Source organism: Bombus impatiens, unplaced genomic scaffold (genome assembly GCF_000188095.3).
Source record: "Bombus impatiens unplaced genomic scaffold, BIMP_2.2 scf_0084, whole genome shotgun sequence".
In the NCBI taxonomy this organism is placed as follows: domain Eukaryota; kingdom Metazoa; phylum Arthropoda; class Insecta; order Hymenoptera; family Apidae; genus Bombus; species Bombus impatiens.
Window position 1 is genome coordinate 40,850 of NT_176503.1, and position 23,600 is coordinate 64,449.

The following is a 23,600-nucleotide window of genomic DNA, read 5'->3' on the forward strand; positions in this document are numbered from 1 at the left end:
TAATTACAGTTATGATAAAATCTAGGCTAATGACAATTGCTTAATTACAGTTATGATAAAATCTAGGCTAAAGCATTAGAAGACTTTCTCAAAATTGCAAAGGGAAGGCTCCGGTTTTCCTTTCATCTCCGACATATATTTTCGATACTTCAAATACTATTTTGTACATACAGCACGTGTTACAGCATTGACACGAAGAGAAGTTGCTTCAAACTTTTATTGAAAATCGAAGCTTTGTAAGTACTAAAAAAACATACCAGCGAAAAAGATATTCAATTTCTGGAAATTGTCCAAAGTTCTCAATTTTATTGGAAATCCCAAGTTTATATTAGAAAAGTAAATTTCAGGTTTTGAAATTCTGTTCAAAGATTTGGATGAAAATCGCGATTTTATACCAGGGCAATAGAATAGTAGAAGAAATAATCGATTTTAAATTGGAATATGATTGCAACAAAATAAATTCCAGGAATTGATGAAAACTTTGAATTTGTAATTTTGATCGAAATCGTGATTTTGTATTAAGAAAATAAAATAGCAGAAGAAATATTCGATTTCAAGGTATTCCAAGAATTTTTTTCTTATTATTTAATTTGTACTTTACAATTTGTCCAGCTGGACATTTGGTAAATTACAAAAATTTAAAGCAACTTCGCTACGCACATTTATTTAATTTATATAACGTACATTTCCTTGCCACTGTTCATATTAATTGTTTCATTTATTAAATGTGCTTTATTACTATTTCCTATTAAATCACTCAAAATAATTAAAAATTAGCAAAAGAAAGAAAAACAGATGAAAGATAGTAATTTAGGAAACTGTATTGCATATTTTTAGACTAAATTCAGAATCATATAAATAACATTTATGTCACCTAATTTACATTGCAATATCGAATAATGAAAACACTGTACAAGAAAAGTAAAAAAAGTTATAAAGTAAGTTGCATTAGCAATTTTAATACAGAAACTCTGTAAACAAGAAACATAACAAATACGGGGTCGTTGGTAACTGGTGGTACGGTGGTACTGGTGGTAAGTAGTGATTCTACGCGAAAAAAGAAGTCGAAAATATAGAATAAAAATTTTTCTTTTGAGGCTTCGTTTTCGAGAAAATCGACTTTGAATTTTCGCTCGGTACGCGTGCATTTTATTGCCGTCTCATTATAACGGATCTCACTGTAGATCGTTGTCTCAATGGAAAAATTAAAAAAAAAATTTTTTTTAATTTTTATTGTATATTTTCGATTTCTTTTTTCGCGTAGAATCACCCCCTTTCTGCTTGTACCACCACCCTGTATATTAATAAACATTCCCATTATAGGTATAAGAAGAGAAATCTTCTTAACCCCTTAACCTACAATTACGGGCATAGCCCGTAGTACGATGATCGGGCCAAACGTAAATATTACGGCCATTCTCGAACGTAAATCGTAGCTTAAGGGGTTAAGCCACAATAATAACAGAATAAGTAATGTGAACTGTCCTGCACAATTAAATTAATATTATCAGTGAAATTTTACAAATTGCAAATTATTTGCCACTTATTGGTATTAATGCATCATCTTGTATAGTAACTTTTTAAACAGATCACACGGTTTCTAAAATGATAAAACTCAACGTATGATTCCAACTAAGAATGGGGTCGTTGGTAACTGGTGGTACGGTGGTACTGGTGGTAAGTAGTGATTCTACGCGAAAAAAGAAGTCGAAAATATAGAATAAAAATTTTTCTTTTGAGGCTTCGTTTTCGAGAAAATCGACTTTGAATTTTCGCTCGGTACGCGTGCATTTTATTGCCGTCTCATTATAACGGATCTCACTGTAGATCGTTGTCTCAATGGAAAAATTAAAAAAAAAATTTTTTTTAATTTTTATTGTATATTTTCGATTTCTTTTTTCGCGTAGAATCACCCCCTTTCCGCTTGTACCACCACCCTGTATATTAATAAACATTCCCATTATAGGTATAAGAAGAGAAATCTTCTTAACCCCTTAACCTACAATTACGGGCATAGCCCGTAGTACGATGATCGGGCCAAACGTAAATATTACGGCCATTCTCGAACGTAAATCGTAGCTTAAGGGGTTAAGCCACAATAATAACAGAATAAGTAATGTGAACTGTCCTGCACAATTAAATTAATATTATCAGTGAAATTTTACAAATTGCAAATTATTTGCCACTTATTGGTATTAATGCATCATCTTGTATAGTAACTTTTTAAACAGATCACACGGTTTCTAAAATGATAAAACTCAACGTATGATTCCAACTAAGAATATGCTTCGCTAGTAATGTTTATGCATTTATAGAAAATTTAAAGATACAAAACCACGCAGAACGTATCAAATATACAAAAGTATATGAAATGTCCAAAGTATAATATAAGTATACTTTATAATATAAGGTGAACGAAACAAATTTCTATTTAGATTCTATTTCCTTATTTATATTTATAGAGATATGAATTTGCAAAAACATTCACCGTCCACTGATAACCTGTTATAATGATTAATGCGAGTATAAATAACCAACTAAAAAAAGAAAGAAAATAATCTGTCATATGTTTATTAAAACGTGTAAATAAGAATACACATAAAGTAAAAATAATAATAAAACGCGTTAAGTTGAACATTAACGTGAAAAGTTACTGTGCACACTATGACAGGAAGCAAATATTCCAATATAAGGCAGGCATGAAACCCAATAGTACAAGTAATGAATGGACATATTGATTCATTTGTTGGTGGGTTCTCATTTGGATAGCAATAGTACGTTACACGATACAACTGGTGGACAGCACTTGCAGTGCATTCGGTTGCGGTATGATCAGCCACTTGGTAGTACGAAATATACATGTATATTATTGTACATGTGTATTCGACGCAACGGTCCAGTGCATATTTCTCGTATTAGCTTTATCCACGCATGGCCATGCACTACAAGTAACATTAGTGCATCTTGTCTTCCGCAAAATTACTATAATGCGCGCGAAATGTCTGAGTTTCACTGCGAATTTCTACCATGTAGTGTAAAATTAAGCATGTACCGTGTGAAATCGTGGAAAATGCACGAAATCGAGACAAAAAGATGAATAAATGAATGTCAGATTTTATCTCGATTAAATTGTTAAAGCGATTATTATAACTCGTTTTTTATTCCTATTCGAGCATATTGTTTATTGTTTATCATTTAATTACTTATAAATTTTGCATTTAATATTTATATTGTAAAATATTTTATTGACCGTTTAACATTCATCTTTTATAAATTTTATATTATAAAATGATATTATAAAATATTTTCTTACCGTTTATAAAGTTATTACATTTTTAAAGGGCGATTAAAAAATTGTATATTTATAATTGTATAAAAATAATTGATACAAAGTAGCAATAATGAATTGTTTTATTACTTATATTTACATAATAATATAGTTTTATATAAATTCCAGTTATGTATAAATCCCAATATGTTATTGTTATCAAAAGTTACTGTAGAATTCCATAAACTGAAATACTATCTATTCGAGTATATTATTTTAAAACTTACATTCAGAGTTTTATTTTATTATTTTCCTAGTCACAATATGTACTTTGAATAAAGATAAGTAATTTCTATAATATATTCAAGAAAACGTTTAAGTATCTGATAATAAAAAGAAATTCAGTTATAACAAAGGTATTACGTACAGATATTAATGCATTCCCGCAAACTAGTGTTTAAGACTATATTAATCTGAAGAATACATTTCATACACGATACTTTATATGCGGCAAATTCTTAAAATAAAGATATGGTATGATAGATATAAAAATACAATAACAACAATATGAATTCCTAATTTTCTAAATTTCTCAGATTTATATTTCGACATTTACAAATTTTTAATTCTATCATTTCTTTCAATGTGAGACTACCTCAAAGTGCAACTTAATGAAATCGATTCTCTTTGAAGCGTAAGGATGATTTGGAAAAAAAGACAGGATGGTGCACAACTTGCGGAAGAATTGCGTATTTGTTTGTTGAAATTCCATTACAGATTGGTGGTAGAACTAATGGTTGAAGTTAGGCAAATTGCTGAGGGTGGACACTCGAATTTCTTGATTTAGTATTTGAGAAAGCGAGGGGTGTCGAGCATAGAATGTACCAAAGTTAAACTTCAGTTTTAATTCGCGGAGATTAAAGTCAGCCGAACGCAAATGTTCGTCCACGCCACGGCAATTAAACTTTAAGTGGCTAATTCCACCGTAGACACTGGCTAAAAGCATCACCAAGGCAAAGGGAGGTTGACAATAGCTGCGAGCACTCACGCCCTCGTGAAACGCGCGTATTACATGACCAAACCTCGGCGCAACAATCTGTTTCGAGCCAACAAAAACCACTTTTTCCCCTTCTTCTTTACATACCTGTGCCACATTAAGTCTAGACTTCAGACTCTAGGCCCTAAAGCTATTATGCCAACGGTCCTTTGACCGCGTGAAGATTGTTACTCTTTCTCTGTCGACTCTTGGCCGGCAAACAGCCACTCACTTAGGAAACTAGCACAATAGGCACCGGCGAACGACTCGAGTCATGTCGAATCACAGAAAACGCTAGGCCTGAAGGTAGACGTCCAATTAGCCGTTTTGTCGGGACGAAAAATGTGCGACCACGGAGATTTCGTCACGAACAAGAAGTCAAGGAGGATGAAGAGGAGGCAATAATTCGTCGATGACGTCGCCACGGTCTCGGACGTCAAGGATCGGGGGGATGCGACTTAAATATGCGAAAGCAAAGTCGATTCGGCGCGTTATACACGCTCGAGCGGACGATTAAGCGATGCGCAATGTTTTATTTAATGTTGAGGGCGAAACGGAAGTAATTATAGCTCCTCGAAGCGTAAAGGAAAGTCCTAAGGAAGGAAGAGAGATGGTGGATGGTTATAGCCAGCGGGCCGAGAAACCAACGGAATCCAAGAGTGTACAAGGAGAAAGGGTCGAAAAGAGAGAGAGAGGGAGGGAGGGAGGGAGGGAGGGAGGGAGAGGGAGAGACTGGTCACATATCAGGCAGCGATAAGCCTTGAGGTGACTGGGCGCAACATCAGCGTATTCGACTAACAGTTTGCAGGCGATAAGATAATAAAGCGCGCCGAGTTTAAAGAAATGAAATAGTATGCTATATTTACAAAAATTCCGCGTCGTTGAGTTTTCCTTAGTTAGAAACGATCATCGATTATTTAAACTATCACTAAAGATTCGATGGCTTTATAGTTGTGTTGTTGCGCTGCAACATAATTCTTCGATCTTAATAGATTTCTTTATAGATAGAACAGAACAGAAATCCTTGAATATCGAATCATAGATTTTTCAAAGCGTGAGTTGCGAGCTAATTTTAGGTAGAATTAAATATTAAAATATAGGATTAGTTTATATGTCCATTAGATGAGTTTTTCCGGTCGGAAACCGTCGGATAAATAACTGAAAGTCGAGTTAGAAATCACATGAAAATTACTATTTCTCTATATTTTCTCTTAGCTCACATATCTATATCAAATCAATTCTCGACGACAATCACGCTTCGCGTAATTTTCGAGCGAGTTGTTAAAAATCACGACTTTCGAAAGTGGTCTCGGTCTATAAAAATTTGAAAAGATTTATACAACACTTTTCAAAATCATGTCCAAATATTTACGAATCTTGACCTGAAAATTTTCCGCTCTTCAAAAATTTATAATCAATTTTCTCACGTCGAAATTCATTAACATTTATAACATCCCTGTAACATCTAGTTGGGAAACAGAATTTTTAACGTTCCAATATCTCGCAGTATGGTTTATCCCTTTCACAGCGAAATTTTCCATCAATCAACAGAATTTCACTCGGCTTCACTCCCAAAGGTGTGAATAGAGAAATCGCGTGATACAACACGATGCTCTTTTTTGCAAAATTCCTGGTGCAGAACTTGTACGGGCATCTGTCGTGTATCTGTTTGAAAATGAACAACAATGAAAGACGTAAAACATCGCGACGTAGTTTTATGTTCGCGAGTATGGTCGTACAACGACGACAAAGAGTCACGAGACTGCGAATAATTCGTGGACTAGACTTATTTGCGGTATAAAATAAGCGCCGTTCCGCGAGGAGGGATACAAACGACGATAAAGCCGAATTTACAGGGAAATAGCTGTCGAACAGCGGTTTTTCACGCTAGAAAAGATTTAAACGATCTTGTTGTAACGTTCTTCGGCAGTCACGTCCTGACAGGCGTATTTCTATCAGTCATTGTGAAAGAAGAGTAGCAAACTGATTCCGGATCGTTTCAGCTTCGAATTATAGGCTTGGATTATTGGAAGTTTGCTTTGCTTCGAATTATTTTGTACTTCTTGCGATCAAACGTGCTGTTTATGTTCGAGAATTTTGGGCCGAAAATGTAAACAAGCTATTATACAGGGTGGTTGGTTACTGCTGGTACAAGCGGAAAGGGGGTGAATCTATGCAAACAAAGAAGTCGAAAATATAGAATAAAATTTTTTTTTTTAATTTTTCCATCGAGACAACGATGTATAGTGAGATCCGTTATAACGAGACGTGATAAAGTGCACGCGTACCGAGCGAAAATTCAAAGTCGATTTTCTCGAAAACGAAGCCTCAAACGAAAATATTACAAACTATGCTGTTGTATGAAACTTGTATTGTTCTGAGTCGAAAATGTTTGTGGAATGTCAACAAAGACTTTTGGCATCAATGACGCAGTTTAGTGATAACTACATTATCAGCTCGGGCCATCTATAGGCAAATTCCGGTCCCATACTTACAGACATGATATATTATATGTTGGGTTTGTCGGGTTGGCGTTAATCTTTGGGGCGCGTTGCGTATCTTCATCAGGACAAGCCATCGTAATTGTTCAATGGAGATTATATTTACAATTGTATGTACAAGTATTGATTTAACAGGGTTTAACAATTAATCGTGGTAATTAGACATTCTCAATGTAAAGACAATGTACTTAGATTCAACAACGAATCCACGGTCAACGGGGGAAACTCTTTGTTCAATAGAATATATTTTGAAACACAAAGTGACGTTAGCTGTGACGCTCGGTATCTTTCTGACTGACTGATAAGACGATGTGTGTAAACTCTCCAAGGTGATCACAAGAATAAAAGACTGATACGATCGCATTTGTCAATTGCATATTGACCAGGGTTATCGACAAAATTCCAGACGCCGTTACTAAGCAGACCCGCGTAGAGTCGACATTGCCCCTGCCCGGAGCTTGTTTGTTAATACAGCGTGTGTTCTTCGATATTGGTACTTCTTCTGTTAGGTAAAAACGTTCATCCCGTGACCGTGGCTACGTTCAGCGATTAGTTGTGTCACCTCGAGCCCAAGCCCACTGTCGCAAATCTCGGGCAAACATAATCAGATCGCATCTCAACAACTACTTCTAAGTTCTAATATTTAAGTACAGTTATAATAAATAGTTTAGACCAAAGTATCGGGGATCTTTCCAAAATTCCAAAAGAAAGGCCTGATGTCCCTATATCTCCGACATATATATTATATTTGGCCCGATCATCGTAGTACGGGCTATGCCCGTAATATTTACGTTTGGTCCGATAATTAAGGGGTTAATCACGTTGAAGATAAATTTGTATGTATCGTGTTAATTAGAAAGGCTAAATGGTTGGGCAAAGTTTGGACAAGTATGTACAATAGTTCACGAAAGTATTGAACACTTGTATTTGGTATGAATGTTATAAATACTATACGTGTATTATACGAAACATTTTAAACGAATGTATGTGGACGTTACAAATTATTTATTGCAAGCATACATTTTGCTGATTATCAAAAAATTTAAATTGTATGTAATTCTTTGTATTAGTAAGCCTCAATAATTTTACTAAGAACATCTTTAACACTAATTGAATATTTAAGGGCATGTAGGTTAATATTCCAACGTTGTTATATTAACTTTCTATCAAGTTTACATTTACAATATGTGTCTTGTAACTTTTATACATACTTTCGAATTAATTTTAAATTTTATCAACATAATCACGATAATCCTACCTTGTCGCAGTGCTAATGAAATTTCAAAATGTTTCGTATAATATAGATACTATATACATGCATAAAAATTGTTTATATATTCGAATACTTTCGTGCTGGGTATAGCTTATTGGAAAAATGTAGAAGATTAACGATTTGCAAACTAAATAACACAAATGTAGCATAAAACGTTTGTATCCAATTTCGATTAGAAACTTAAAGAAACGTAGGGACATTTGTAGAAAAAGGAAAATGTTTCATTTCAATGAAATTAAAATATTATAAATTAACACAAGCGGTATACAAAATAGTCACGTATAGTACAAAAAATACATGCAAATTTTTCTTTTCGCATCTTTGCAATCACATCAACACGTTCTCTTCAATTTACTTGATTATTATTTCCATACAAATGGAATTAAATTAGTAAATAAATATACAAATATTTATTAAAAAATTATAACCAGTGACGATTTTGAGCAACTAAAGGGTCAGTCTTGTGAATTAGCATATTATTTGTATGACACAATAATAAAGATTGACTTTAGACGATTTTTTGAACGAACTTTGCAATGTACAATTTATTACATATATCACAAATATTGTTGAAACGCCAAAAATCTACGATTAAAAGCATACGTACCTTAGGATTAATTTTTAAGAAACCAAGGTTAAATAATTATGAGGATGAAATAGGGTATTTTTCAAAATTAGGAGTCAAATCCGGTAATTTTTCCATATTAAAGTAGTAGTTACTTTAAAGATTACAGTTTTCTACAAAGAATAAAATTATATTCACAATGAAAAATGAATTTAAAATTAAAACTGCAACTCGCAAAAATATTTTTCCTTCTGCTCGTTAAATGGAAATTTTTGTGGTTCTATTTCAGAGTAGCATCTGGTTTGATATTCTTCCTGGAGATTACCTGGGCCATCACGCTCTTCGTACAGATCTGCGTCAGGTATACATATTTAACTTTATAAAGCATACTTCTATATTCTATTACCATTAAAATAAAAAATAATATATAATGATTAATATATTGGATAATATTATACTTATATTTGGGTATATTTAAAAATACATATATGTGAAAAATGTATTGTTGTATAGGGCATGTATTTCAAAATACATTGAAAAATTTCAACTTTCAAATTTCAAATAGAAATTAATATTATTTAATTATGTGTGCGTGAAAAATGGGATTTAAAAAATTTTAAACTCCTCACATACCTAATTTACATATTTTTATCAAATTTTCGTCATATTATTTCTATTTTATAATGTTAATGTTATTGTTACTGTTGACTGCGGATATTTATGCAAATTTATATTCATTTGAATTCGATAAAATAAATGAAATCTAAGCAGAGGTTTGTTTCATACACTAAATATTATAACGTGTACTATGCTTTACATATTTTATATATTTTTACATATATTCGCAGCTTTAAATTCCTCAAAATAAAATTAAATGAATATCCGCAGTTTATTCATTATATTTTTTTTATTTTATCCAATTTTTTCAATTTCAAATATTTTCCAATTTCCAACATACCTACAACAATTCGAACATGACCAATTTTTTCACACTTCTTTATGAGAATTCTATAGTTTCTTTCAAATAAATCACGTGTTATCCCGACCCACCTATTTCTTTTCACTCTTGTGTTCTCTCATTGTCTATTGAGAATACTTCAGCCGAATCTCATTGATTTTCTAATACCATTCGAGATATTCCAATAAACGCAAAAACATCGACGAAATCGAGCAACTATCTGCAAACGAGAATACGAAGATACGAAGAAAAAGTACTTTCTACTAGGCAGAGAGCAAGAGAGGGAGACGAGAAGCAGACTGTTAATTACCAGGTCGGAACTTTGTCCCAATTTTCTCGACGTTCGATCGCGAATTCGCTCGATGTGTAAAGACTGGCCGAAGAATTCGAAGGGCGAACGAGGAAGATATGCAAGAACGCGTTAGAGGGATTGAGGATTGTGAAGTCACTAGAAGTCTAGTCTCATCAAGGCCGAGGGACTACAGCGAAAAAGCAGTTTCTAAAGGAAGAAGTGATTTTATTGGCGAACCAACTTCCGGCAATCTATCTCGACTCGACACTACTGCTTTCGGGAGTTTATATCTTTGTCGATTAAAAGGGAACGGTGGTTCGAATGTCGGTCTTCAAGGTCTTCTTACTACGACCAATGAAAATGAGATGCTTTATGCCGCGTACGCGGACAATTTTTCTTTCTCTTCTTTATTTGTCCGCCGATGGCATCCCTTGAATGACGATTCAAAGGGTGGTTCGTTTCTCCCGGGTTGAATAATAGTAATTATTCTGAGATATTATTTTATTATGAGTGTCGATTCTTATGTATTCATAGGAAATTTAAAGGTGCAAGAAGTCACACAAAATCCATATAGTACGTAAAAATATATAAGTTATTCAAAGCAGAGTATCCCTTAGAATATTTAATGGACGAAAGAATGTTTTCACTAGTTTGTTCTGAATTACATACATAAAACTGTAAATTCGCAATTTTGTTAATTATATTTGTAAAAATATGGAATTACATAATACTACGAGATTCGTATTTTGGAGAAATACCTAAACTTATTTGTAGGATGGATTTCTACAAGGCTTTGCATAATAATTTGTCAAGTTTTAATAAAATAAATTAGAGAAACTTATAGAGAATTTGTTATCGAGAAAGTAGAAAATTTAATAATTTAGGAAGTAGAAAAATTCGAAAAGATTTCGGATTTTAAACGTAATATCGTGTTGTAAATATATTTCGATGAAAATACCATACGTCTCTTTATCATTTAAAATTAATATGTACTTTAAACAAAGTTGAAAAAAGCTGTAAATACAGTGAATAGTAAGACTAATAAAATAATATCAAGTTTTTCGTAATACAAAAGGTAAAAAACTTTCTTATACGAAAAATATTGCTGTTTGATTATTAATTTAATTATTGGGATCAAAAAATGATTTATACATATACTTCTTTATCAATTAGAATTAACATTTAAAATGGAGTTAAAAACAGTTGTACAATATATAGGCAATAGCATAAACATAGCAGGACCGTGATAACGATTAACAATTAATTGCATAAATATTTTTACATGATATTGTAATTAAATAATTCGAATTATATTATTTGATATAGACAATTTAAAATGATTTTAAATAATAACAATTATATTAAAATTACATTTGTATGTCTTCCTAAGAAAAAATCAGTCTAAAATAAAAACTGAATAGGGTGTACATATTGTATAGATACATATCTTTGAAACATATATACAGGGTGGTTGGTAACTGGTGGTACAAGCGGAAACGGGTTGATTCTACGCGAAAAAAGAAGTCGAAAATATAAAATAAAAATTTTTCGTTTGAGACTTTGTTTTCGAGAAAATCGACTTTGAATTTTCGCTCGGTACGCGTGCACTTTATCGCGTCTCGTTATAACGGGTCTCACTGTAGATCGTTGTCTCGATGGAAAAATGAAAAAAAAAAAATTAAAAAAGAATTTTTATTCTATATTTTCGACTTCTTTTTTCGCGTAGAATCACCCCCTTTCCGCTTGTACCACCAGTTACCAACCACCCTGTATAGTAAGATTAAACAATAAATATGTTAGTACATATATATAGTTTAGCATACAAAAAATGTTAACGTTCTATTATTATCATTTTTATGGATTTCCTTTTAATTTACGAGGGACGTTTCAATTAACACATTCAATGCGGCACATAAAATAGGAAAGAGCCCCTAGTGGCGGAAGTCCATTTTTCTTCTATCCATTTATCCAGACGTCATCTGCAAGAAAATAAGGAATCGCGATAACGCGTATTTACGTCTTCGGTTTCGATTTCCAGTACTTTCATTACTCGTTACATACAGTAATGTATCTAAATTCAAGTTTTTGTGATGTATACTGAATATGTATATTGAAATATATTTAAATACGATATGAACTATTTAAAATTTTTAAGTATGACAATTAGAACTTTGTACTTTATCAAATATACCAAGTTTTTACTATTTCTACTGCTATTTAACTCATCCTTATGTTAGATTATTTAGTAATTATTTATTAATTAGATCTAATTCTTAATTTTTATTTTTAAAAATATGTTGTTAGCATACTAAAAGAAAATATAAAGGAGGAAATTTGTATTTTCAAAAAGTATATACGACAGGAATCTTTAAATGAAATAATTTTTGTTAATTAAGTATAATTAAAATTCAAGATCAATATATCTATACGTTTCATGTATACAACTTTTAAAAAAATCCACATGTATAATATTTTTTACAATATTTTAAATATATACTTATAGATAAAGAATTATAGTGCAAATATTTGCTTGAAACATTGTCAATATAGAAAAAGACCGTCCGAGTTAGAGCAAATTAACAATCGAAAAGCGGTTATCTTGCATATTATTAGTACAAAATTATGTAATTTTTCATTACCTACAAGTTTGCTTTCTGAATTTATTGAATTTTCTACAAAATATTAGAATTTAACTTTGCATCATATCTGAACAGCAATGTGTTAATATCACAAAGGAAAATATCATTTTCAATTGCACCATAAATTAGAATCTATAAAACAATACTCAAACGAAACTTATAAAATGATACTGGAAGAACTTTCTCAAGAATTTCATATAAACCATATATTACATGAAAGCTTATATTCCTCTAAAACAGTACAATTAAAAAATAAATTTAAATTTCCATATGATATACATCATATAAATTTTCATATAAATTAATTTATTCTCTATTATACTTTTATATTTAACATTCTTACTCAAATAAATACACTTATTCTATATTAAATTTAATCGCAAACAACATTTATATCAGCACAGTTTATTGCTTCCATAAATCTAATTTGCAAAGACATAATTCTTGTCGAAAATGACACGTAGTTCTATAACGCCGTCTACATATTTTGTTTCAGAAATGACGAGTCTCTTTGCTCGTGCTACTGGTCGGCAGTGGTGGCGATAACGAGGGGTTGGCGAAGAGCATTGTTTTATCTACCACTATCCTGTATTTTGGCATGGAAACCGCACAGTCTTCGGTTGTCCTATGTCGCGGGTAACTGGACAAACTAAATGTTTAAATATTTTCCGTATACATTTCGTTGCAGTTGAAATCTTTGAATTGTCTAAAACGATTCACATTATTGTAATGATTGATATTTCGCACATTTCCCTGTTATGTTTTCCACTTTCTGGTCATTAATGTCATGGGTCATATTAATTTTTAATCAGTTTCGGGTAACGTATTGATGAGATTTGAACATTGCTTTATTAAAGGAAATTATATTACCCGGAAATCATACTGTGTTGTCGAAATGTTTGTTTTTTTGTCTTCTACAAGAACAGTTAACTATAATTAAAATGAAGTTTGAGCTATTGGCAAATAATTTTCAATTTTTGTATTTTATTCTACGGGGTGGTTGATAACTGGTGGTACAAGTGGAAAGGGGGTGATTCTACGCGAAAAAAGAAGTCGAAAATATACAATAAACATTTTTCGTTCGAGGCTTTGTTTTCGAGAAAATCGACTTTGAATTTTCGCTCGGTACGCGTGCACTTTATCGCGTCTCGTTATAACGGATCTCACTGTAGATCGTTGTCTCGATGGCAAATTTAAAAAAAAAGAAAAAAAAATTTTTGTTCTATATTTTCGTCTTCTTTTTTCGCGCAGAATCACCCCCTTTCCACTTGTACCAACCACCCCGTAGAATAAAACACAAAAATTGAAAATTTCGAGTGATTTTGTAATTATGAAACACAGTGTATCATGGTGGTTAATGAGACTGTAAACAATCGATTAAAAAATAAGAAAAAATAACTTTTAAATTACCCTTATCGGCAACATAGCAACGTTCTGTGTCCTGGTAAGAGTAAAGGTATTCAACGAGATGTTGAAAGGAACCTGGCAAGAATTTAATGCAAAGTAACAACATCGAAAGCAGATGAAAAAAATATTTCTCGTTATTTTCCTTTTGTTGTTATATCCGCAGCCGGACTTTTGGCAGTGCTATCCTTGCTGCATATTGCGTCCAGTGCTTTGGTGGGCCGTGGTTCCTGCCAGATGAGTAATGCCATGGATTCGGTTGGCGAAAGTCTTCTAAGTACTAGGCCCGAAAACTATGATCGCTTCGAAGAAGTTCTGGTAAGTGAATGAGGTAAACACGTAAGTTTCTGCCCTTTGCATTAGGAGATTGAAATTGAAAATCCTGGAGTCACTATCGTGGAAATGTAATTTAATATCATTACAAATATTACTATAGACGTGGCTAATTTTTTCATTGTTCTAGTAATGCCATCCTACACATCATTTGAATCAAACATTTATTCTAAACTGAAGACACGAAGTATTCAAAAATACGAAATTCTTAAGTAATATCAATGAAAATAACAATATATATAACAATATAATAAACAATGGTAAAGACTGTATAAGAATAAAAAGTTAAGAAAAATTAAGAAATTATAAGTATATTAACTATATTATAAATATATTATTTCAAAAATGGAACAGATTTTTGAAACTTTTTAGCATTTAACGCGAAGAAAATGTAATGTAATGTTAATTTAATGTGGAATTTAATGTGATTGATCTTTTGTTATTATTTACTTTTAAGGTGTTTACTTCTGTTTTTACTATTAGAAAACAATTTCAATATCGCTGTTACTACACAGATATTTCATTAGATACAAAGTTTTATACACCATTCCTATTCTGTTGATAAAATTTTAATAACATGAAGATAGGAAAAGAGAAAACAAATGGCCACGTTCCAAGAGATTAGAAAAAGACATAAAAGGACTTTAACTTAACTTTAACTTAAATGTATCATTGTCTCGTTCGGATAACCAATTCAATGAACCTTCATTCAGGCATTGTTTAGGTTAACAAGATGGCGTTTCAGATAGATATCTTTTAATTTTTTAATATTTACAATATATCGTGGCTTATATTAAAGGTGTATTCTTTAGCAATAATGGTCGGATTTTCTGCACTGAACGTGTTTTCTAAGAAACTTTGAAATTGGTCGTAATTTAATATGAAACCGTTATCAATTTTATTACTCAATTTTATCTGTTAGGCTTAAACATATCATCCATTTTTTCTAAAACTATTTAATAATTGATTACGTTTGGGTTTCTTGTTACTTTTAACATAATAATGTTCTCTGCTTTTTATAATAGTATTATTCTTAATCAGAGGATACCGATTTTCCATTATTGGAATTGTCAATAGAGATTTTAGAAGATATGAATAAAATTCTTTTGTCCCAAGATGCTCCGATTTTCCACTCGTAGATTCTAAAAACTTACTGCCGTGGTAGATCTGACGCTCCTATTATCGATAATATCATTATTGCTGTTATTGTTAATGACAGAGTTGAAAGCTGTGACATTGCCGCTTGAAGCAGTAAGATTATCGCTAGCTGATTAATTTTGAGATCTTTTTTTCATTCTTAGACTGTAAACATTTTTACATATTCTGAAACTGTAAACGTAGATTTTCTCGTGTTTGACGCATTTTTCAGTAGGTAATTCTTGTTAAAAAAATCCCCCAAAATTTATATAACATCTTCAGATATCCTAAATTAAGGTTATCCTAAAACTTTTGCAAAATACTTTATTCAAATACATCTTATTGTAAAGGATACAAAGTAAAACATATAAAATACATTGGTATGGATAAACAATTATAATTTTTAAATGAATTATTATAAACTAAAAATCTATCGGTAAATTAATATGTTTAAGGATCATGCTTTCATAAGAAAGAAGTATGTCGCATTTATTCATTCAAATTAAATGCTTGGATTTGCGGCTTACAGAACCGTAAATTTTAAAGGTACCCTAAATAAACAAATGTTTAATGTTCAAATAGAAATGTTTGATTATAAACTGTTGTTATTTCTATACTCAGAGGTAGGATCACAATAGTTATTATTTTATTGAATGGATAAATCCATCACATCGTTGTGAGCGAAAAAAACCTTTATTGCACGCGCTTACGAAAACTAGGGATAAAAACAAAAAAGCATCTTAAGCCTATCGATTAAATCTATCGATTGTAGCTAGGATTATCTTCTAGTTATTATTTCTTACAACTAACGCATCTGCATATGGATGGCGAGCACAAATTCACGTTGTCATTTTCAACATAAACGTTGATGCAAAAAATATAAATAGTAATTGTAATAATCTATAGGTAAATTTAATCACAATATAAATTTGTCAACGAAACTATTTACCTACATGAAATGTATAGGTAAAGTGTAAACGTTGGTATTCTGCGTCCTCTGTAGGTTTCACTTCACATGTTTGACGATAAACTGATGCATATATCTATTCTTGTAAACATAGGTTTTCATACCCAATAACCTTTTTAGACAAAAAAAGATGCAAAGACGTTTTCTACCTGCTATCTTGTGAGAAACTTAGCGATGAAATACCTATCTTTACAGTTTAAGGATTAACAATACATTGTTTTACTACATCGTCTTCTTCTTGCATAGAAAATGGCCAACTTTTTCCGTAGATATAAATATACGGTGCTGTGTATTATCGTGCTTAATTAAAAAAAATTCTAGGATTTTTTATGTTTCTTGGATATATAATTTGGAATTAGATATGTAATTGTTTCCTAAAATTTAAGATTTGATTGATGTTGAGTTCTTGGATAGTTGCTCTTAGAAAGGTAAGCTTAGAGGTAATTTTGATATTCCTTTTCGCGAAAAATTTTGGATTTTGATGGCCATATGTACATTCCATGCTTTAGGTTAATAGTGAAAAATTTATCAATCTGAATCAAATTGATCAAATAGTGCGATAAAACGTATCAAATATTTAGAAATTGCAAGTCACTTTTCGCAATATGCCACTAATATAAATACGTAGAGACGCACAGAGATGTTAAACGAAAATATGTCCAGATTGTCATTATTTTGTTAATCAATTTATTGAGAAAAGAATAATGGTTAGAAAACAGCATGAATTAATCTTTTTCATTATCAGTTTATTAAACAACTTATTCACTGAAGAATGCTAGAGAAACTTAAATTTTAAATAAACTTAATTTTCTAGTCACTATATTAGCATTAATTTCCTTACTATAATTTAGTAGCTTCACGTAATAATATCTATTTTTTATTTTACATTTTTACAAAAATTTGTTATTACTTTTATTTTATTTTACTTTACTTCATTTTATCTTTATTCTCATAGACTGCGCAATGAATTCCATATAGAATATAAAAAAGGAAGTTACAAACAAGTGTTTAATATGTATACGTTTTGCTAATTTGTCTCCAATATAATTAATTCTTGAAGGTTATAATATAAAATTCAACAGTTGTTTTTCTAATTGTACGTTAGTAATATTAAAATTGCAATCCAAGTATCACTTAAATTCGTAAATTGTATTTCTTGCATATGTTAAAATTTAATATAGATTACATAAATAGGATTTTTTACTATTGCCATAAAACACTAGTTACTGACATTAATCTAAACATTAATTAGGTCTAGGTAAATCTGAAAGCGCTGGATTAATTTATGTATCTAGTAAAAGATATATTAGTTAGAAGTACAACACTAAATATCAAAAATGGAAGTTTATATTTGTAGTTTGGTGCAAGAAGTGCCAATTTATAAAGTTGAGATTAGCACTTAAATATGTTAAAAAATTAATGTACGGATAATCTCTGTTATTTCACTTTTTCTTTCCAATACAACAGGAGAGAATTAAGACTTCTGCTATTTGTGTTTTTATGTTCATTTTGGCATTTTTTGTGGAAGATTTATTTTATGAAAGATTTTGACATTAGCGTATACAAATGCCATTACAGTCATTTCTAGATAAGATTTGAAATTGTCGTTTTTTATATATAATACACAATTGTTTATAAACTCAATACCGCAATTAGCTCATTTCTGCAAAAATACGACATAGACGCTTCTTGCATCAAGCCACAGGTATAAAAAATATTTATAAATAAATTCGATAGAAATTTCTCTAACTGAACCTTATTTTGAAGATATTTTATTACATTTTATGTCATTGCGTAGTGAGACACTTCTAATAATTATTATTTTAAAAAAATTAAGCACTTTCAGTAACAGAATAAAGAAAAAAGTAAAAATTAAATTACTAACAAATTTTTATAACAATTTGAATAATTGTAATATTAGAACAAAATCTAGAGATACAGTACTGGACAAAATTATGACACTTTACATAAATATTTGTATACTGGACCTATTTACACATAAGACAAACAAAGCAATAATGTTAGTAGCCTTAAGTATAACTCACAGATTATCTAGCACGTTTGTTGTCCATATAATGACTGTTCGGAATCTCACGGCTCAATAAGAGTATTTTTATGTTACGTATTATCTGCACAATGGACATACAAAATTTCCTCATATTATATACAAAAGTTAGGGAAAAAGATGTATGCAAATTGGAACTGACTTTGGTTGGACAAAATTATAAGGTACTTGACTAATTTTCCATCCTTATTTCTGCGACGGCACTCGACACCAAGTAGTGTCGGACGACGACAGCGCAGTGGTTAGCGCCTTAGGTTACCAACGTTCGGGACTCGGGTTCAAAAATCCCGGCAAAAATGAGAAGAAAAACAGCACAGTACCCTCAGCAGCGACGACATCTTCTACACTCGCAGCAGAACCTATCCCTGCTACTATTCCAGCAGTAGTGGCGCACTATCATCGCAACTAACCACTACAAACATGTATCCCTCATTTCTATCAGTAATTATTCGATTGCGAGTAGATACAGAAACGGAAATCTATAATTTATTCATGATATTTAATGCAATTATTTAAAAGAAAAAAATTTAATGGGTCGAAGAAAATTTTCTAAAAAGTGAAGTTAACTAAATCGTTTTGTTACAGACAGAAAAGTATAGCAGAGTTTCGAAATTGTTAAATATGTGTGGTGTGCAGTCTATGTACATTGTATTAAAAACTTGAGAAAATTAGATTACGAGAGAGAAAAGGGTATAATAAAATTGTGAAATTATTAAATATGTTGTGCTCGGATTAAGGTTGGAATTTTGGGCGTTCGATGAACCTTTACTCAAATTTACCATCGCGGATATAGAGGCTACAAGTAATAGCGGCGATAGGATGGTCGAGATGCCGATGACGACGAATTCAGGTTCGACAACGAATCCACGGACCACGGGATTAAGTTAGAAAAATTACCAAATGTCCAGCTGGACAAATTGTAAAGTACAAATTAAATAATAAAAAAAAAAAATTCTAAAGAAAGGTCCCGATGTCCTTTCATCTGCGACATGTATATTGTATTAAAAACGCCAGGAGCTTATAGGAAAACTAAAAGGAATGAGAGACCTCCTGTTACACCCGAACGCTATAAACGAGCAGTTCTGCAGTTCTTACTTCGAATTTTAAAAGGAATGCGAAATAAATCGTCGTATTCTATAAGAAAGCGAATATATTAAACGCAAAAATTTGAATATTCCACTGGATCAAAAAATGGAAAAGTGCCATTTTTTACGATGAAAAAATATTCAAGTTGGACGGCCTTGTTGGATGGAGTTTATTTCCATGATCTCAACACGTTGAATACGGATAACTCCACGGTGATGTGATTGCTTTTAGAGGCAAATAATGCTACGTTTGCATTATCAACGTTCAGCGTGTTGAGAGAAAAAGAAATGTAGACTCTGAACGTATAGAAAGCGATAAGCGATAGGCGGTAAGCGATAAAATTACAATTTGGAGCATTTGACATTAGTGGCTGTGTCATTATTTGTTTTCTGCTTATGGCTTATCATTTACCGCTCTCTGTGTTCAAGGCTGAAGTTTCCATAAAATTTTGTTTTCATTTATTTATTAAAATTACAATCAATTCTCGCGTTGAGAATTTTCAGTAATTTTTCTGGCGTGGCGCAGTGACATGGCTGATTATTTATAATAAGTTAATACTTATTATAGATAAGTATAATTTATAAGTAAGTATTATAAATAAGTGAATATTACTTAATTTCCATCAAATAGGCGACGGCAATTTTAAAGAAACAGAAATAAATTTCTTACAATGTCACATGAAAAGCGACAAACAAAATAGCGCCGAGTGACTTGTAATTTTATTCAGCAAAAGTCAGTTCAGATTTACAATACTTCTTTCGCTAACTTTTTTGTTGCATACAAGCGTAATAAATAATATTCAATATATGTATAAAATGTACATTTTCCTCCTTTAAATATAAGATATCTTGTAATTTTGTTCAGTGCTGTGTATGATGAATAAAGACGATGCTGTTCATTATAATTTCAAGTATGGTTTCAAATGAAATAAAAATATATTAATGAGGTGCAAAAGTGCTGTCCGTGATAATTGTAGCTGCTGGCTGCAGATGTCGCTGCTGGGGTACTGCTGATTTTCTTCCGTTTTTGATGCGTAGAAGAAAAAAAAAACCCGGTCGCCGGGATTTAAACCCGGGTTCCGGACGTTCGTAACCTAAGGCGCTAACCACTGCGCTGCCGTCGTCCAATTTAGTGGTGGTATTTGCTGTTGAGTGCCGCCACATTAACATTCTCTATTTCTTTTAGTCTTCTCATTTGCCTAAATTATACAAGCATGTTGACATCAATATATTTGTGCATATTCAATAAGTCCTTTTCATTATTCCAATTGATATAAAATTCTAACATATTCTAACAAAAGATCTCTCAACATTTCACTTTGCTATGCAATTAATTATCATTTTGTAAAATAACGCAAATTGTTACGTACTTAAAACATCTTACGAAGGTAGACAATTTTTTTTAACTTCAGTTCTTCATATGTAAACGTATTTTGTAAAGGTAATGTTTGCTCGTGTACACCATATTTTACCGAGGTACCTATTGACTCTGTAACGTGTAACTACACAAGTTGCTCTATTGCTATATACTATACCACTAAGTTACTATTTCATTTATTTATTTGCGTTACATGAAGTAAAATATTTTTACTTTTCTAAAAAAAAGATATTTAAATATCTGAACTTGAAGAATAGAACAAAAGATGGTGTTTGTTCGACCAATCGCGGGGAGACGTAATCGCGAGGAGAGACGTCAACGGGGGTCGTAAATCCCCGTTACGATTATAACAATCGACACCACGAATCGATCGATCCCCTGATTTCCGTTGAGATAATAAGGGGTGATTGAGTTTGTATAACACTGTGATTCACAGAATTATAAATTATATATTTCCAACACTTAGATTACACTGATGAGCATAGATAGATAGATAATCACTTATTGCACGAAGATAAGATAGATATGTACGTTAGAGCAGGGCTCTTATAATTAGATTTAATGTATTAGTGGACGTAGCACTATAAGATATTTAGGAGAGGAAATGTATGCTCGACAATACCGAGACCGACTCTCGCGTTATGCTTAGACTGCCCCGATAGGCATTAGCGTTAGATTTAGTAGTTGACTTTTCCAACGATGTAGAAGAAGAAGTTGAGTGACGATGCTGCGTCGGAGGAAAACTAAGGATGGGTGTGTCTAGCGCACGGGACCGTCGGATATGTTGGTGACGATTTTAGTTAGGCGAGTGAGGGAATAGGCTTCGTTGTTAATTGGTTAAACGAAGGGTATTCACCGCCCTCGAGAGAAAGTGGTTAGTGGGAGGAAAGGTGCAGCATACGTGAGAAAAACTAACTTTCCCTTGTTAAGCCGTGGTAGACAATAGACTTTAGAAATTGATTTTAGAAATTCTTCGACGTTTGTTTGGGTTGGAGGACCTCTACTAGGAAATTCCTGAGAGTTATGGAAGATACTGAGGCTATTGAGGGCATGCCGTACGGAAGAGCGGACATCTGGTGTCCGTCTGGCCCGCGGTGTGTTACCTGGGCCAGGCAGAGGGTCGCCCGGCGTAACACAGGAAGTAACAGATGGAGTAGTTTAAGTAACAAAATGTTCAGTCTTTTTCAATCAATAAATATATATCTCTGAATACAAATTAACGATGAATTTAATAGTTTCAGCGATTTTATTATAACGATTATGCTTCGTAACTTTGGAGTCACAACGGCGTACAATGGTTACGCTGGTATCCCTTCGCATCCCGGCTTTCTGCAGCTTCCCCTCTTATCCGAAAAGATTGGCCAATGCGCTATTTCATCCATTCGCATGTTTTTCGATGGAATTGTTGCACTTAGTCCTCTTTATTTTTTCTGTTCTATTTGTTTATCTATCGAAGTTGAACTAGGACGCCTTCTTTTCCTACTGATTCCTTTTTCGTTCTTGATATAAATCGAAGTCGAAATCGAGTCGAATCGCACAATAAAAAAGCCTTATAGCCCTATTTCTTTGCTCCTCTGGACACGCATTGTTTTAAGCAGCACTTTCCTTTAAATGGTATTATTTCTTTATCTACGTAAGGATGTTCACCAATCGGGATGCGATTAAAATTTTTAACTAAATTGTTAACAATAGCTTTTATTTTTTGTAATTCGTCTATGTTCTCTGAATCGTTTCTGTTAGCCTCGAAATTGCTACTAAGATTTATTCTAGAGTTGTTTTCGACTTCCAAAATTATATAGCATCTTGGTCAATTATTTTATCTAAGATACAAGCGTAATTTTTTATTGACGTCTTCAACAGAATCGATTATAATAGTTTGTTTTTTGCTAGGAAATATAACATTTCTGATAGTGGATGCATGTAATTGAATCGGTTTCTGTCCTAAGAAGCTTAATCTGTCTGCGAGTACTTGATTATTTTCAGCAGTATCGTGGACCCTATATTCAAGAGTTTCACGATGGTAGTTTTCTAAATTGTTCATTGCCAGCAGATTAACAGGGACGTTAAATTCACATTCTGAACGTATGCACTTGGTATAACTACTTAGAACTAGAAAAAAAACGTAAATACATATCATACAAGAAAAGAACGACAACACATCCAAACCAGCTGGCTGCTGAAGCGAGCAAAACTCTCATAGAAAGAAAACTAAAAAGAAACTAAAAAGAAAACACCCCTTAGGAAAAAACTAGGTTAATGTTGGGAGCTGCGAGAGAAATTAAATTGCTACTTTCTTTTTTACGTCGTCCGATCGCATCGACTTCTTCATCATTAGCGATGGAATTGTCACTGTTTTGAATTAAGTTTTGTAACATACGTATCGAAGTCTCTGAGCAATTTCATTGTTCTCCACGTAGTCGTTGGATGTTGGTTGTTTGTTGTTCGAGTTTGAAGCCCGAGATAGTTGCGTTTGTCTGAGAAAAGGAAATAACTTGACTAGCGTTGGTATGTCTTCATATTTCAGTTGCTTTTTTTTATGTTATTTATTAAAATTACAATCAATTCTCGCGTTGAGAATTTTCAGTAATTTTTCTGGCGTGGCTGTTTATTTATAATAAGTTAATGCTTATTATGGATAAGTATAATTTATAAGTATTATAAGTAAGAGCATATGCTTAATTTGGATAACTAAATGAATC

General features: G+C 32.1%; 1 protein-coding gene and 1 long non-coding RNA gene across 4 annotated transcripts in view; one reads left to right on the forward strand and one right to left on the reverse strand.

Moving 5' to 3' along the window:
- Positions 1-23,600, forward strand: part of LOC100741449 — a 43,051-nt gene that overhangs the window by 16,551 nt on the left and 2,900 nt on the right. For 2 of the 3 annotated variants that reach the window (XM_024372622.2, XM_024372624.2), the window contains exons 2-4: positions 8,933-9,004; positions 13,029-13,168; positions 14,103-14,254. In XM_024372622.2, the coding sequence (XP_024228390.1) occupies positions 8,933-9,004; positions 13,029-13,168; positions 14,103-14,254 (364 nt within the window). Of the gene's footprint in view, positions 1-5,616; positions 6,387-7,618; positions 7,694-8,932; positions 9,005-13,028; positions 13,169-14,102; positions 14,255-23,600 lie in introns of those variants that run through there. The other variant, XM_033324942.1, reaches the window with a different exon arrangement.
- Positions 19,439-20,282, reverse strand: LOC105682123. Its single transcript, XR_001102808.3, has 2 exons — positions 20,194-20,282; positions 19,439-19,572 (listed from the first exon to the last, which is right to left on the reverse strand). It is a non-coding gene; the product is annotated as an uncharacterized LOC105682123 (long non-coding RNA).